The 17794-nt window shown below is 44.5% G+C and overlaps 2 protein-coding genes across 6 annotated transcripts in view; one reads left to right on the plus strand and one right to left on the minus strand.

The window, feature by feature from the left end:
• Positions 1–247: 247 nt before the first annotated feature.
• CBY1 (chibby 1, beta catenin antagonist) lies at positions 248–16786 on the minus strand. 5 transcript variants are annotated; one of them, XM_061204634.1, is made up of 7 exons: positions 16339–16444; positions 11842–11957; positions 6355–6404; positions 3750–3865; positions 2385–2490; positions 2182–2300; positions 248–913 (listed from the first exon to the last, which is right to left on the minus strand). In XM_061204634.1, exons 4-7 carry the CDS (start codon positions 3825–3827, stop codon positions 833–835), a joined length of 384 nt encoding a protein of 127 aa, XP_061060617.1. In that variant the 5' UTR covers positions 3828–3865; positions 6355–6404; positions 11842–11957; positions 16339–16444; the 3' UTR covers positions 248–832. The 5 variants fall into 5 exon arrangements, with proteins under 5 accessions (XP_061060617.1, XP_061060615.1, XP_061060616.1 ...); XM_061204632.1 differs by having other exon boundaries at positions 11842–11960; XM_061204633.1 differs by lacking the exon at positions 6355–6404 and having other exon boundaries at positions 11842–11960.
• FAM227A (family with sequence similarity 227 member A) overlaps positions 16725–17794 on the plus strand; it is a 100110-nt gene continuing 99040 nt past the window's right edge. The window contains exon 1 of the mRNA XM_061206628.1: positions 16725–17017. The gene's annotated coding sequence lies outside the window, so the exon portion shown is untranslated. The remainder of the gene's footprint in view (positions 17018–17794) is intronic.

The following is a 17794-nucleotide window of genomic DNA, read 5'->3' on the forward strand; positions in this document are numbered from 1 at the left end:
CCCGGTCCAGGCTAGTTCCAACACCCCGAAAGAGGAAGGCAGGGGAATCTGAGCAGAGAGACCGCTCTGTTCCAGATCAGCCTCGGCCAACGCCCAGGAAGCTGGAATGCTTCTCCTGCAACGGTGACCTTCCCCCACAACCTAAAAGTTCTGTCTTTGGATGGAGCATCGGAAGCTTAGAACCCAGCCTCCATTATTTACTTCTTCAAGAACTGATGTTTCTTTTTTCAGTCACTTTGGCCACAGAGAGATTATAGAACATCATTTAATTGAAAAAAGTAGGGTAAACAGGAAAGTAGCACAAAAATATAGTGTTGCCGTGGGAGGTCGGTGCTTGCTGCTGAGAAGCTGAAGCCAGAGGAGGCTGTGGATTTGGGGAACGAGTATTCTTTAAAGGAGGGAGAGAGTGGCCTGAAGGGCAGAGAACCAGGAGAGCTCCTTATCTGAGACCCCTAACAACAAGGCTCTGTACACCTGATGCCACACCACACACAACAGTGTGAGGGGATGATACGATGAACTCCGTCCAATGAGGGTGAGCCTGGGCCACGGGCATTTGTGTGTTAAGTGAATGGAGAACACCCAAAGGCCTCCGTCACCCCAGACCTCCCTGAGGAGGCCTCCCTGTGCTGTGAAGCACAGGACTGGCCTGGAATCCACTACGCTGTCACCTTCCTACTGCCGACCTTAGGGGGCCAGTGCCTTTGGCCCCATTATATGATACTCTCCCAGGACCTAATCCACTAGTTTGGTTAAAAATTCCCTCAGCCACATCCTCTTCTTCTGACGAATGGGTTTCCCCCTGTGCTCCTAACGGGTGTCTTCGGGGTCTTCATTTTCTCCGCCGGCTGACACTCTTCAGTTCATCCAGCTCCTTCTCCATTAAGTGGGATTCGGCAGTGGTCTCAGAGAGCTGGAAGTAGAGCAGCAAACCGTTATAAAGGAGGACGTTTCTGGGCTACGTTTCTGGGCAAGGCCAGCCCTGCGTGCTGGGGGAAGCCCCACGGCATTTCCCTTAATGCTGCCGGCAGCCTCCACGACGGGAACCCCTTGGTAACTGGGCAGAAAGTAACCTCCTGATGACCCAGGGCCTCAAGCACTTGAAGAACATTCACCATCCATTCTATCAACATTTTTGATCACCTAGGATTGCGTGGCACTCACTGCGCGAAGGACACCAGGTTTCAGGGGATGAAAAAGGCAAATATTGGTGATTTTAAGGTTAAAGGACTAAGGTCTAAGTTGCTTCTGAGTCGTGGCTCACATAAAAATGTTTAAAAAAGCATGCCACTTCCCGCATCAGAATCCTTCAGTGGCCTTTAGAGGAAAGGGTGGAAGACACTCCAGGCAGGGACGGAGAGATACAAACTCCAGAGGTCAGCTTACTGTGAAACAGAAGAGCTGCACTTCCTGAGCAAGACACTATTCCAAGAACTTTGCTTATATTATTAACTCACTAATGAGGTAGATCCTACTATCGTGCCCATTTTATTGCTGAAGATACTACGTTTCTTACAGATACAGAGCAGTTAAGTAACTTGCCTGAAGTCACACAGCCAGTGGTAGAGCTGGGCCAGGGACCTGGGCAGTTTAGCTCTAGACACATGCTCTTAACCACTGCAGTGTGTGCTCTCCTGCCTCTCAACCAACCGTCACACACACCCCTAGGCTCAACAGGTTGTTGGGTTTTTAAAAGCCACAGGAAACCGATGCCAACGCAGAGAGTGCCCCTCGGCAGGTCTGCACGGGGCACTGACTAATGGCTGCGTGGTGCAGGACCTCGCCCAGCCAGGAGCAGGCTGCCCTTCTTCCTGAATGCCTTCATCCCAGCCTCCATTCCCACCTTTATCTTTCCACATTCAGCTCAAATATCCCTTCCCCTGCAACATCCTCCTGACTGGACAGAAGGAATCTCTCTCTCCCATGTGTGGATGCCAGGCCCCGGACAGACTCTAATCACTGCCCTTACCATGAGGCACTGTCACTATGTTTACTGTCTATCTCCCCACTAGACTGGGAGCCCTGGAGGGTGGGGACTGCGTCTGATTTGGTTTTGCATCTTTGGATTCACAGCAATGTACCTGAGCAAACTGGCACTCGAGAGGTGTGGGCTGGCTGAAAGGACTCGCAGTGGACCTGCCCAAGGAGAGCCAAGGCTTCCCTCCCCATCACCCTCCTCACCATGTCCAGCAGGATGTCCACCTTCAGCCGCAAGAGATTGTTCTCTTCCTCCAGCTGCTGGTTCCGCCTCCGGAGGCGCTGGGCCTCCCTCCGGTCCACACCTCCACTAATCCCTGTCTCTGGTGGAAGGACACAAGCAGCAGTCACAAGGGGGGTTTCCTTCCACCATCTTGCTGGGCAAAATGGTAGGAAATGCAGCCCACCTGCTATCCACTGGCCGTTTTCAAACTTCAGGCTCTGCCCAGCCAGGTTCATGGTGGGCGTTCCATAGTCAAGGCCCAGCTCCACCTCCCGGGTCGACCGATCCAACTGTGGGGGAGACGCGCAAGCTGGCTTCGGGAGGCCGGAGCACAGAGGCTCTAGGCCCAGCACCTCTCCTGCTAACGGTACGATCCCAACAACTCATTTCTTCTCTATAATCCTTACCCAGCACATTTAGTAATTTTTTTTAAGTCAGAAAATTAAATAAGGTATCCCCAAAACTTTTAAACTATAAGAGAGAAGAAACGTACAGCTTTATACCATAGATATTTTCTGGAAAAGCTATATATGCTGAAATTTGCAAACTGAATTATTTCGTATCTACAGGGCACTTACCAGTTTAAGAAATCCTACTGTAAATTTTTAATAAAGTGAAAAATTCTTTTTAAATTTAATAAGCCCGAGCTATCATTTGTTTCTTATGGAGCTACGTATGTCCTGGAAAAGGCATAAAATGCTAAGGCCCAATGAGTAGTAGTAGCTGTTCTTTAATGTGTTTTTCAGTGTTTCTACAGCTCACTGAGCGCCCACCCTGCACCAGGACTGGTACTGGATGTACAGAAATGAATGCAACCCCTCTGCCCTCAAGGAGCTCAGAAACTGTCTTTGGAGCGGTGATATATTCTTTTTTTTTTTTAATTTTATTTATTTATTTATTTGTTTGTTTGTTTGTTTGTTTATGGCTGCGTTGGGTCTTCGTTTCTGTGCGAGGGCTTCCTCTAGTTGCGGCAAGTGGGGGCCACTCTTCATTGCAGTGCGCGGGCCTCTCACTATCGCGGCCTCTCTTGTTGCGGAGCACAGGCTCCAGACGCACAGGCTCAGCAACTGTGGCTCACGGGCCTAGTCGCTCTGCGGCATGTGGGATCTTCCCAGACCAGGGCTCGAACCCGTGTCCCCTGCATTGGCAGGCAGATTCTCAACCACTGCGCCACCAGGAAAGCCCTGATATATCCTTTTGAACGCTCTTAATGATAGCAAAACATCATCCTTTGAGAATAAATTTGATTCTTAGACATGACTAGAACTGATTCTTGGACAAATCTTCGGAGTAAAGTGAAGTCAAATTGGATAACATCATTTGGTCCCCAAAATCATAATGAGGACGACTATCTTTTAAGGTTCTTCAACAAGCTCTGACAATAATTCCCAAAAAGGAGTTAAAAAATGTTTTCAGCAATAGCAATAATATGAATTAAAAAGATGCCCTCCCACGAGGATACCTCTGGAGGACCACACTTTCCATAAGAAACCAGGCTCAATGCTCCAGTCACGCTGCACACCAGGTTGAGCCCCGTGCTGACACTCACATTATGCAGGTTGGAGAGAGACGCAGACTTCCGAGGGGGCGTCTTCTTCGGACTGAATGTACTCCCAAAGAGAGGCATCTTTGGCCTGATGAAGGAAAGGTCAATGCTCCCTTCTCCTAGGGTCAGAAAAAGTCAGGGATACAAAGAGTTGGGTCAGTGACCTTGCACCCCTGTCCTGGAATCATGAAAACACACATCTTATCATGTGGCCATTAACAATCCTGGGTAACAATCCTCAGCTTCCATGTGCTGAGTGCTCACTATGTGCTAGGCATAGTGCCAAAACCTTGGCAATATCTCAGGCCTCACAACCACTCTCTGTTTAGTTCCTCTTCCTATACCTATTTGACAGATGAGGTTTAGAAAGACTAAGGTCCTAAGTGTGAGCGAGTATTAGAACGCAGGTCTGTGTGGCTCTACAGTTCACGTTAACCACAGGCAAGTACCTAACTGGCCTGTCTTAAGTTTTGTCACAAATTGGCATCACCCGATTTACACTCTAGGGCAAGGCATGTGATCCTACTTATTCATGAACACTGGTAAGACTCACAGCTAGGGTAACAGCTTCTACATATACTCCATTTTCAAGAAATGAAGCCTTTTCTGGGACTTGCCTTTTTGCTTCTTTATTGGTTTCTTTTTAAGTTTTCTTCGTTTTTCTTAAAATTTTATTTATTTTTTTGGGCTGCATTGGGTCTTCGTTGCTGCGCGCGGGCTTTCTCTAGTTGCAGCGAGCGGGGGCTACTCTTCGTTGTGGTGCACGGGCTTCTCATTGTAGTGGCTTCTCTTGTTGCGGAGCGCGGGCTCTAGGCGCTTGGGCTTCAGTAGCTGGGGCACGAGGGCTCAGCAGCTGTGGCTCACGGGCTCTAGAAAGCAGGCTCAGTAGTTGTGGCGCACGGGCTTAGTTGCTCTGCGGCATGTAGGATCTTCCCGGACCAGGGCTCGAACCTGTGTCCCCTGCGTTAGCAGGCGGATTCTTAACCACTGCACCACCAGGGAAGTCCTATTGGTTCCTTTTTGATTAAAGAAGTTCTTAATTTTAATGGGATCTAACTTATCAAAAAATTTTTTTAATGATTAGTGTTTTTGTGTCCTATTTAAGAAATTTTTGCCTACTGTAAGGTCATGATATTTTCATATATTAACTTTTGGAAATTTTCTCTTTCGGCTTTCACATTTAGGACTATGACTCATCTGCAATTAACTTTTGTATGTGGTGTGGGGCAGGGTCACAGTTCATTTCTTCCCATGTATTACACAATTTTAATGTGCAATACACAAATAGCTTAAAAAGATTCCCTCTAAGAAATTGTAGACCGATGATAACAATAATGAAAGCACAGGTGAGCAAAAAGAAAGTATCAGAGCTCTCCCTTTTCCTACTCCCAGGTGTAAAAATCTTCCTTCACCACATTATGAGACAGAAATAGTAATGTGTTTATCATATCTGATAGGAAGTTGGCCAAAAAAAGAGGGAATTTCTCAAGACTATCTGCAACAAGGTTTTATGTCAACTATCATTAAAAGATAACTCATGGTAGGAATTCATCACAATTAGCAAGACATATATTAAATGAGAAAATGAAGAAGAAATTCTGTGCCGTTTTCAGTGATGCAGAAATTAACATCACTAAAATTAATGATAAAAGTTTAGAAGCTTCTTTGGAAGCTTTACAATACATATATACACTGTACAGAAATATATGCATATATGACTTATAAATAAATAAATAAGACATTTAGAGGTATGTGCTCATGAGAGTTTTACTGGTATGTGTTTGTGATTAAAAACAGTGGTAGAGGGCTTCCCTGGTGGCGCAGTGGTTGAGAATCTGCCTGCCAATGCAGGGGACACGGGTTCGAGCCCTGGTCTGGGAAGATCCCACATGCCGTGGAGCAACTAGGCCCGTGAGCCACAACTACTGAGCCTGCGCGTCTGAAGCCTGTGCTCCGCAACAAGAGAGACTGCGATAGTGAGAGGCCCACGCACCACGATGAAGCTTGGCCCCCGCTTGCCGCAACTAGAGAAAGCCCTCGCACAGAAACGAAGACCCAACACAGCCAAAAATAAATAAATTAATTAATTTAAAAACAAACAAACAAACAGTGGTAGACAGCCCTGAACCAAGATGGCAGAGTAGAAGGACGTGCTCTCACTCCCTCTTGCGAGAACAACAGAATCACAACTAGCTGCTGGACAATATCGACAGGAAAACACTGGAACTCACCAAAAAAGATACCCCACATCCAAAGACAAAGGAGAAGCCACAGTGAGACGGTAGGAGGGGTGCAATCACAGTAAAATCAAATCCCATAACTGCTGGGTGGGTGACTCACAGACTGGAGAACACTTATACCACAGAAGTCCACCCACTGGAGTGAAGGTTCTGAGCCCCACGTCAGGCTTCCCAACCTGGGGGTCCGGCAACGGGAGGAGGAATTCCTAGAGAATCAGACTTTGAAGGCTAGTGGGATTTGATTGCAGGACTTCGACAGGACTGGGGGAAACAGAGACTCCACTCTTGGAAGGCACACACAAAGTAGTGTGCACATCGGGACCCAGGGGAAGGAGCAGTGACCCCAGGGGAGACTGAACCAGACCTACCTGCTAGTGTTGGAGGGTCTCTTGCAGAGGTGGGGGGTGGCTGTGGCTCACTGTGGGGACAAGGACACTGGCAGCAGAAGTTCTGGGAAGTACTCCTTGGCATGAGCCCTCCCAGAGTCCGCCATTAGCCCCACCAAAGAGCCCAGGTAGGCTCCAGTGTTGGGTTGCCTCGGGCCAAACAACCAACAGGGAGGGAACGCAGCCCCACCCATCAGCAGTCAAGCAGATTAAAGTTTTGCTGAGCTCTGCCCACCAGAGCAACAGTCAGCTCTACCCACCACCAGTCCCTCCCATCAGGAAACTTGCACAAGCCTCTTAGCCTCATCCACCAGATAAGGGCAGACAGCAGAAGCAAGAAGAACTACAATCCTGCAGCCTGTGGAACAAAAACCATATTCACAGATAGATAGACAAGATGAAAAGGCAGAGGGCTATGTACCAGATGAAGGAACAAGATAAAACCCCAGAAAAACAACTTAATGAAGTGGAGATAGGCAACCTTCCAGAAAAAGAATTCAGAATAATGATAGTGAAGATGATCCAGGACCTTGGAAAAAGAATGGAGGCAAAGATCGAGAAGATGCAAGAAATGTTTAACAAAGACCTAGAAGAATTAAAAAACAAACAAACAGAGATGAACGATACAATAACTGAAATGAAAACTATACTAGAAGGAATCAATAGCAGAATAACTGAGGCAGAAGAACAGATAAGTGACCTGGAAGACAGAATGGTGGAATTCACTGCTGCGGAAGAGAATAAAGAAAAAAGAATGAAAAGAAATGAAGACAGCCTAAGAGACCTCTGGGACAACATTAAACGCAACAACGTTCGCATTATAGGGGTCCCAGAAGGAGAAGAGAGAGAGAAAGGACCAGAGAAAATATTTGAAGAGATTATAGTCGAAAACCTCCCTAACGTGGGAAAGGAAATAGCCACCCAAGTCCAGGAAGCACAGAGAGTCCCATACAGGATAAACCCAAGGAGAAACACGCCGAGACACATAGTAATCAAATTGGCAAAAATTAAAGACAAAGAAAAACTTATTGAAAGCAGCAAGGGAAAAATGACAAATAACATACAAGGGAACTCCCATAAGGTTAACAGCTGATTTCTCAGCAGAAACTCTACAAGCCAGAAGGGAGTGGCATGATATACTTAAAGTGATGAAAGGGAAGAAACTACAACCAAGATCACTCTACCCAGCAAGGATCTCATTCAGATTTGATGGAGAAATCAAAAGCTTTACAGACAAGCAAAAGCTAAGAGAATTGAGCACCACCAAACCAGCTCTACAACAAATGCTAAAGGAACTTCTCTAAGTGGGAAACACAAGAGAAGAAAAGGACCTACAAAAACAAACCCAAAACAATTAAGAAAATGGTCATAGGAAGATACATATCGATAATTACCTTAAACGTGAATGGATTAAATGCTCCAGCCAGAAGACACAGGCTTGCTGAATGGATACAAAAACAAGATCCATATATATGCTGTCTACAAGAGACCCACTTCAGACCTAGGGACACATACAGACTGAAAGTGAGGGGATGGAAAAAGATATTCCATGCAAATGGAAATCAGAAGAAAGCTGGAGTAGCAGTACTCATATCAGATAAAATAGACTTTAAAATAAAGAATGTTACAAGAGACAAGGAAGGACACTACATAATGATCAAAGGATCAATCCAAGAAGAACATAAAACAATTATAAATATATATGCACCCAACATAGGAGCACCTCAACACATAAGGCAACTGCTAACAGCTATAAAAGAAGAAATTGACAGTAACACACTAATAGTGGGAGACTTTAACACCTCACTTACACCAATGGACAGATCATCCAAAATGAAAATAAATAAGGAAACAGAAGCTTTAAATGACACAATAGACCAGATAGATTTAATTGATATTTATAGGACATTCCATCCAAAAACAGCATATTACACTTTCTGCTCAAGTGCGCACGGAACATTCTCTAGGATATATCACATCTTGGGTCACAAATCAAGCCTCAGTAAATTTAAGAAAATTGAAATCATATCAAGCATCTTTTCTGACCACAACGCTATGAGATTAGAAATGAATTACAGGGAAAAAAACGTAAAGAACACAAACACATGGAGGCTAAACAATACGTTACTAAATAACCAAGAGATCACTGAAGAAATCAAAGAGGAAATCAGAAAACACCTAGAGACAAATGACAATGAAAACACAACGATCCAAAACCTATGGGATGCAGCAAAAGCAGTTCTAAGAGGGAAGTTTATAGCTATACAAGCCTACCTCAAGAAACAAGAAAAATCTCAAATAAACAATCTAACCTTACACCTTAAGGAACTAGAAAAAGAAGAACAAACAAAGCCCAAAGTTAGCAGAAGGAAAGAAATCATAAAGATCAGAGCAGAAATAAATGAAATAGAAACAAAGAAAACAATAGCAAAGATCAATAAAACTAAAAGCTGGTTCTTTGAGAAGATAAATAAAATTGATAAACAATTAGCCAGACTCATCAAGAAAAAGAGGGAGAGGACTCAAATCAATAAACTTAGAAATGAAAAAGGAGAAGTTACAACAGACACCGCAGAAATACAAAGCATCCTAAGAGAATGCTACAAGCAACTCTATGTCAATAAAATGGACCACCTGGAAGAAATAGACAAATTCTTAGAAAGGTATAACCTTCCAAGACTGAACCAGGAAGAAATAGAAAATATGAACAGACCAATCACAAGTAATGAAATTGAAACTGTGATTAAAAATCTTCCAACAAACAAAAGTCCAGGACCAGATGGCTTCACGGGGGAATTCTATTAAACATTTAGAGAAGAGCTAACACCCATCCTTCTCAAACTCTTCCAAAAAATTGCAGAGGAAGGAACACTCCCAAACTCATTCTATGAGGTCACCATCACCCTGATACCAAAACCAGACAAAGGTACTTCAAAAAAAGAAAATTACAGACCAATATCACTGATGAATATATATGCAAAAATCCTCAACAAAATACTAGCAAACAGAATTCAACAACACATAAAAAGGATCATACACCATGATCAAGTGGGATTTATCCCAGGGATGCAAGGATCCTTCAATATACGCAAATCAATCAATGTGATACACCATATTAACAAATTGAAGAAGAAAAACCATATGATCATCTCAATAGATGCAGAAAAAGCTTTTGACAAAATTCAACACCCATTTATGATAAAATCTCTCCAGAAAGTGGGCATAGAGAGAACCTACCTCAACATAATAAAGACCATATATGACAAACCCACAGCAAACATTATTCTCAATGGTGAAAAACTGAAAGCATTTCCTCTAAGATCAGGAACAAGACAAGGATGTCCACTCTCACCACTATTATTCAACATAGTTTTGGAAGTCCTAGCCACGGCAATCAGAGAAGAAAAAGAAATAAAAGGAACACAAATTGGAAAAGAAGAAGTAAAACTGTCACTGTTTGCAGAGGACATGATACTATACATACAGAATCCCAAAAATGCCACCAGAAAACTACTAGAGCTAATCAATGAATTTGGTAAAGTTGCAGTTTACAAAATTAATGCACAGAAATCTCTTGCATTCCTATATACACTAATGATGAAAAATCTGAAAGAGAAATTAAGGAAACACTCCCATTTACCATTGCAACAAAAAGAATAAAATACCTAGGAATAAACCTACCTAGGGAGACAAAAGACCTGTATGCAGAAAACTATAAGACACTGATGAAAGAAATTAAAGATGATACCAACAGATGGAGAGATATACCATGTTCTTGGATTGGAAGAATCAATATTGTGAAAATGACTATACTACCCAAAGCAATCTACAGATTCAATGCAATCCCTATCAAATTACCAATGGCATTTTTTAAGGAACTAGAACAAAAAATCTTAAATTTTGTATGGAGACACAAAAGACCCCAAATAGCCAAAGCAGTCTTGAGGGAAAAAAACGGAACTGGAGGACTTCAGACTATACTACAAAGCTACAGTAATCAAGACAATATGGTACTGGCACAAAAACAGAAACATAGATCAATGGAACAAGATAGAAAGCCCAGAGATAAACCCACGCACCTATGGTCAACTAATCTATGACAAAGGAGGCAGGGATATACAATGGAGAAAAGACCGTCTCTTCAATAAGTGGTGCTGGGAAAACTGGACAGCTACATATAAAAGAATGAAATTAGAACACTCCCTGACACCATACACAAAAATAAACTCAAAATGGATTCGAGACCTAAATGTAAGACCAGACACTATAACACTCTTAGAGGAAAATGTAGGAAGAACACTCTTTGACATAAATCACAGCAAGGTCTTTTTTGATCCACCTCCTAGAGTAATGGAAATAAAAACAAAAATAAACAAATGGGACCTAATGAAACTTCAAAGCTTTTGCACAGCAAAGGAAACCATAAACAAGATGAAAAGACAACCCTCAGAATGGGAGAAAATATTTGCAAACGAGTCAACGGACAAAGGATTAATCTCCAAAATATATAAACAGCTCATGAAGCTCCATATTAAAAAAAACAAACAACCCAATCCAAAAATGGGCAGAAGACCTAAATAGACATTTCTCCAAAGAAGTCATACAGATGGCCAAGAAGCACATGAAAAGCTGCTCAACATCACTAATTATTAGAGAAATGCAAATCAAAACTACAATGAGGTACCACCTCACACCAGTTAGAACGGGCGTCATCAGAAAATCTACAAACAACAAATGCTGGAGAGGGTGTGGAGAAAAGGGAACCCTCTTGCACTGTTGGTGGGAATGTAAATTGCTACAGCCACTATGGAGAACAGTATCAAGGTTCCTTAAAAAACTAAAAATAGAGTTACCATATGATCCAGCAATCCCACTACTGGGCATATACCCAGAGAAAACCGTAACTCAAAAAGACATATGCACCCCAATGTTCATTGCAGCACTATTTACAATAGCCAGGTCATGGAAGCAACCTAAATGCCCATCGACAGACGAATGGATAAAGAAGATGTGGTACATATATACAATGGAATATTACTCAGCCATAAAAAGGAACGAAATTGGGCCATTTGTTGAGACGTGGATGGATCTAGAGACTGTCATACAGAGTGAAGTAAGTCAGAGAGAGAAAAACAAATATCGTATATTAACGCATATATGTGGAACCTAGAAAAATAGTACAGATGAATCAGTTTGCAGGGCAGAAATTGAGACACATGTAGAGAACAAACGTACGAACACCAAGGGGGGAAAGCGGCGGGGGGGTGGGGGTGGTGGTGTGATGAACTGGGCGATTGGGATTGACATGTATACACTGATGTGTATAAAACTGATGACTAATAAGAACCTGCTGTATAAAAAAATAAATTAAATAAAATTCCAAAAAAACCCACAAACAAACAGTGGTAGACCCACAACCTGGAAGATGGCATTTGGGCTGGGGCACAACACTTTAGGACTTGGACAAACCAGAATGATTCCAGCTTGGTGGTGGACGGGACAGCACTGAGGACTAAGATGATGAGGGAATTTGAAGCTGTGCTACCATGTCATCCAAAACACAGTGGAAGCCCCTGGCATTGTTTCTGCTGGAAAAAAGAAAAAGGGTGGAAGAGGGAAGACAATTAATCTTATGTCTACAGAGGGTGGAACAGGAATGAAATGGGAATATCCAGAAAGATTTTTTAAAAAAATTAATTAATTTATTTATTTTTAGCTGTGTTGGGTCTTCATTGCTGTGCGCGGGCTTTCTCTAGTTGTGGGAGCGGGGGCTACTCTTTGTTGCGGTGTGCAGGGTTCTCATTGTCATGGCTTCTCTTGTTGCGGAGCACGGGCTCTAGGCGCGCAGGCTTCAGTAGTTGTGGCATGTAGGCTCAGCAGTTGTGGCTTGCGGGCTCTAGACCTAGACCTCAGGCTCAGTAGTTGTGGCACACGGGCTTAGTTGCTCCGTGGCATGTGGGATCTAGACCTCAGGCTCAGTAGTTGTGGCGCACGGGCTTAGCTGCTCCGCGGCATGTGGGATCTTCCCGGGCTAGGGCTCGAACCTGTGTCCTTTGCGTTGGCAGGCAGATTCTTAACCACTGCGCCACCAGGGGAGCCCCAGGAAGAAAGACTTTTAACTCAAAAAAGAAAAGGTCACAACAAAAACTAACTAATATCACTTCCTGCATATCCACTAGGGTTTGGACACAATGCTGGGCACACTTCATAAATTTCTTTTATTCTTTGTAGTAACCCCATAAGGTAATTTTCCTGTCCATATCAGAGATGAGAAAACTAGGGCTCGGAGAAGTTATCCAATTTTCCCAAGGTCCACAGCCATGGTCAGCTGGCTAAAGATGTGTATCAAATTATCCTCGTATTAATAACTTGTGGGGGGGACTTCCCTGGTGGCATATTGGTTAAGAATCCTCCTGCCAGTGTAGGGCACATGGGTTCGATCCCTGGTCTGGGAAGATCCCACATGCTGCGGAGCAACTAAGCCCGTGCACCACCACTACTGAGCCTGCACTCTAGAGCCCACAAGCCACAACTACTGAGCCTGCGTGCTGCAACTACTGAAGCCCGTGTGCCTAGAGCCCGTGCTCCGCAACAAGAGAAGCCACCGCAATGAGAAGCCTGCGCACCGCAACAAAGAGTAGCCCCCACTTGCCGCAACTAGAGAAAGCCCGCGTGCAGCAATAAAGACCCAACGCAGCCAAAAATAAATAAATAAATTAATTAATTAAATTAATAAATAAAATTTAAAAATTAAAAAATTTTTTAAAAATTTTAAAAATTAAAAAAATTTTTTTAATTAAAAAATTTTAACTTTAAAAAATCAAAAGATAAATTAAAAATTTAAAAAAAAACTTATGGGGTACATCATAAAAGGAAGCATTTTCATCCATCACACTGGCAAAATTTAAGAGCTCAATAATATCCAATGCTGGTGGGGGTATGGAGAAAAAGACTTTCATTTACTCTTCGTGGAAACATAAGATGCTATCATTTTTTCAATTAGGCAAAACCTAGCAAAGTTTTTCATGTGCATACTTTTTGGGCAGCAAATCTGCTTCTAAAAACTCTCCTCCAGAAAGAATTGGACATGTTCACACAAATGTTCTCTATTGTTGATAACAGCGCAAAATAAGAAACAATCCAAAATGCCTACCAGTGGTTGGTGTAGCCAAATACATCGTGGCACATTCTTATAAGGGAGTACTAGACGGCAAGTAAAGACAGAGAGACAGCTGTACATGGACCACTCTAACATTAAAAAAGCAAGCGAGGGACTTCCTTGGTGGCGCAGTGGTTAAGAACCTGCCTGCCAATGCAGGGGACATGGGTTCGAGCCCTGTTCCAGGAAGATCCCATATGCCACGGAGCAACTAACCCCGTGCACCACAACTGCTGAGGCTGCGCTCCAGAGCCCGAGAGCCACAACTACTGAGCCCACATGCCTAGAGCCCGTGTTCCACAACGAGAAGCCACCGCAATGAGAAGTCTGCGCACCGCAACGAAGAGTAGCCTCCGCTCGCTGCAACCAGAGAAAGCCCGCCCACAGCAACGAAGACCAAACGCAGCCAAAAATAAATAAATAAATAAATTTAAAAAAAAAAGCAAGCAACAGAACAATGTGTAGACTATAATCTCACATGACAAGACAAAAAGAAAATAAAAAGCGAGAATATAGGTCGCTAAATAAAAAAGATTTGGAGGGATAAACTGCACACAGTGGTTAAATCTGGGAAAGGAAGTAGGATGGCTGACTCAACTGAATTTGCCATTTTTAAAAACTTTTCATTTTAATTCTAATTTTTTTTGGCCGAGTCACGCAGCTTGCAGGATCTTAATTCCCCAACTAGGGATGGAACCTGGGCCCCTGGCAGTGAGAGCACCGAGTCCTAACCACTGGACCACCAGGGAATTCCCTGAATTTGCCATTTTAAAGGTTAAAAAAAAAACAAAAAACAGCCTAATAGTGGCAATTTCATGTTACAATATAAAGTTAGATTAAAGAAATATATTTCTGGATTTAATAAATTATTACAATGATAATATATCCATATATTACTTATGAAAAAACAAACCAAACAAATGAACAAAAAACCAGATGAAAAGCAGTCCCTGCCCCTCCAAGACCTGGAGACATTTTTTTTTTTTTTTTTTAATTTATTTATGGCTGCGTTGGGTCTTTGTTGCTGTGCATGGGCTTTTCTCTAGTTGCGGTGAGTGGGATCTACTCTTCATTGCGGTGTGAGGGCTTCTTATTGCGGTGGCTTCTCGTTGCAGAGCACGGGCTCTAGGCGCGCAGGCTTCAATAGTTGCGGCACACGGCTCAGTAGTTGCGGCGCACGGGCTTAGTTGCTCCGCGGCATGTGGGATCTTCCCGGACCAGGGCTCGAACCCGTGTCCCCTGCATTGGCAGGCGGATTCTTAACCACTGTGCCACCAGGGAAGTCCCTGGAGACATTTGAAGAAGGAAAAATAAGCCAAGTTGTTCTTGCAAAGCCCACAATGGTGCTAAGAGCACTAAGCCTGAGCATATCACCTGGACACAACAGACCAAGTTCTAGGCCTGGCTCTGCCCCTCAGTTGCCTGCTAAACCCTGGCCAAGTAACTATATTCCTCCAGGTTTTAACAAGGGCACTTCACGCATGACCTCACTCATTCTCACAACACTTAAGCCAAGCACCGTCACCAATATATTACAGATGAGGAAAAGGAAGGGTCTGGACTAGCTTTTATTTATTTATTTATTTATTTATTTATTTTAAACATCTTTATTGAAGTATAATTGCTTTACAATGGTGTGTTACTTTCTGCTTTATAACAAAGTGAATCAGTTATACATATACATATGTTCCCATATCTCTTCCCTCTTGCATCTCCCTCCCTCCCACCCTCCCTATCCCACCCCTCTAGGTGGTCACAAAGCACCGAGCTGATCTCCCTGTGCTATGCGGCTGCTTCCCACTAGCTATCTATTTTACATTTGGTAGTGTATATATGTCCATGACACTCTCTCACCCTGTCACATCTCACCCCTCCCCCTCCCCATATCCTCAATGGACTAGCTTTTAAGTCAGATCCACTCATCTACAAACAACTCTGGCTGAGATCCTGGGATCCTAGAATATTAGTGTGGACCAAGAGGTCCCAGCTGTACCCTTGGCCCAAGGAAGCCTTCTTTCCAGTGAAACTCGCTGGAGAGAAAGGGCTCAGCACAAAGGAGAGCTTCTAGGTTCCAACCATTGCTCTGCTTCTCAACCCCAGTGGGACCCTGCAACTTACCTTCCCTGGGCCCCAAGGATAACAGTAGTACCCACTCACAGACTGTTTTGTGCTTCAGTGTTTTTAAAAAACTGTGGCATTTGATGCTCACAACAACCCTGGCAGAAGTAGATCAAGTAGTTTGTTCCCGTCTACAGATCAGAAAACTGAGGCTTAGAGAAGTTAAGTAACTTGCTCCCAATCACGCCGTGGGAAGGCGGTGGAATTGGGCTTCAAATAAGGTCTACTTCTCTGCGCTGATGATAATAATCACTTCAACACTGTGCAACGCTTTACAGTTTGCAATGGGCCATAAAATACATTATCTTATTTTAATCTAACAAGAAGGTGAGGAAGCAGTCTCTCGCTTTCATCGGACTCTCAAAGAGTTAAGAGCCAACCAAGTATAAGCCACGCAGGTACACGCCCACCCAGGGCTGTTAACTAACGGTAGCAGACAAACGTTCATTCGCACGCTCTCGTTAATCACCTTCACAGCTGACTTACGAGAGGAATTACCACCCCAATTTACAAACGAGGAAACACACTTGGATAAAGGAGGTGACGGGCCTGAGGTAAACCCGGCCCCCACCCCCTGCTCCACGCCCTCCGGCTGCCCCAGCTGCGGGGAGGCCCTGGGTACCCTGGGGAACGCCCGGGTGTCCCAACCCTCCTCGGGCCCTCGGGCGACGCCGGGCTCGGAGACGTACCTGACGTGCCCCGGAAGCTGAGGTTCCAAGAGAACCCCCTGACCTCCCGCTAGGTACCCAGCAGAGGCCGCGTCCCCCGCCGCGACCTCGACCACGGGCGCCTCCTCTCCGCCGGCCGCGCGCACGCGCACACGCAGCCCCGCCGGGCTCTACCACCGAGGGAGGTGGGGGTGCCCGGCACGGCACGGTCCCCAACGCGAGCCTACGCGAAGCACCAGAAACTCTTGAGGACTACCCCCGATATATTTAATAGACTCCACAAAGGCAGTGTCTTCTGGAGTCACTTCCATGCCCCGTGCTGTAGGCTAGGACGAGGAACCACACTCCCCCTCCCCACAAACCCCTGGGTCTGGTCTCCCTACCGGGGCCGTCGCCGTGGTAACGGCGTCTCGTGGACGAGGTGGAGGCTCGCCTCGCCTCCGTTGTCGTGGGAAAGGTGCGAGTGGTGGCTGCGGCCCGCGTTGCCTGGAGAACGTCAGGACTTACAAACGCAAAATGGGCCTCTCCCCGACGTCCCTCCTCCTCTTCCTCCTCCCAGACCACAAAACAAAGCGCACCCCTTCCTGGTGGATGTGGGCACAACGGGTGTCGGGTGTCCCATCCAGAACTTTACAGGGTCCCCTGAGGGAGCCGTGGCGGAATCGGCCCCGAGTTCGTCGGATTCCGCCTATGTCTTCAGGTAAGATGAACAGACAGACAGTGACCCTGCCTGCCAGCCTCCCCACGCCGGGCCTCTCATCGGCTTTGACGGGCAGGGGAACCTGAGGTCAGGGGCCGCTTCAAGGTCGCACAGTGAGCAAGGGGGCAGAGAACTACTCGAGAATCAACTCTAGATCTCCTAAAATCCTAACTGTGTGTATTACTGGTTCCATTTGACAAATGAAGAAACTCCGGGTCATTCAAGGGATATTTACTGGCTGCTTAGTGAGTGCACCAGGTCATCCATCCAGTGAGGGGCAGGACCCATAGGTCTCTGGCTCCAAGTGCAGTTTTCTTCCAACTACACGTTACTTCATTGAAAAGGGGAGAGTTCCGTGTCCTAGAACCAAACCACATGGTCTAACCCAACACAGTCCAATGGAAACATAATGTGGGCCACATATATAATTTAGAATTTTCTAGTAGCCATATTTTTTAAAAATTAAAAAAAAATCAGGTGATGTTAATATGAATAATGTTTTAACTCATGTGTCCCAAATATGATCATTTCAACATACAATCAATATTTTAAAGTTTATTCTGCTTCAGTTTTTAAATTTTAATTAACTAAAATTAAGATTTTAGTGTTTCGGTCACACTAACCAAATTCCAAGGGCTCAATTGTTACATGTGGCTAGTGGCTACTGTGATGCACCGGTCTAGTCTTTTCCTATCTTTCTACTGTGTGTCCCTCTGCTTGGGTGGTATTTCCCCTCCCCACTTATCTAATTAACTCCTGCTCTTCCTTCAAGTCTTG

The sequence above is a fragment of the Eubalaena glacialis genome, chromosome 11, assembly GCF_028564815.1.
Source record: "Eubalaena glacialis isolate mEubGla1 chromosome 11, mEubGla1.1.hap2.+ XY, whole genome shotgun sequence".
NCBI lineage: Eukaryota > Metazoa > Chordata > Mammalia > Artiodactyla > Balaenidae > Eubalaena > Eubalaena glacialis.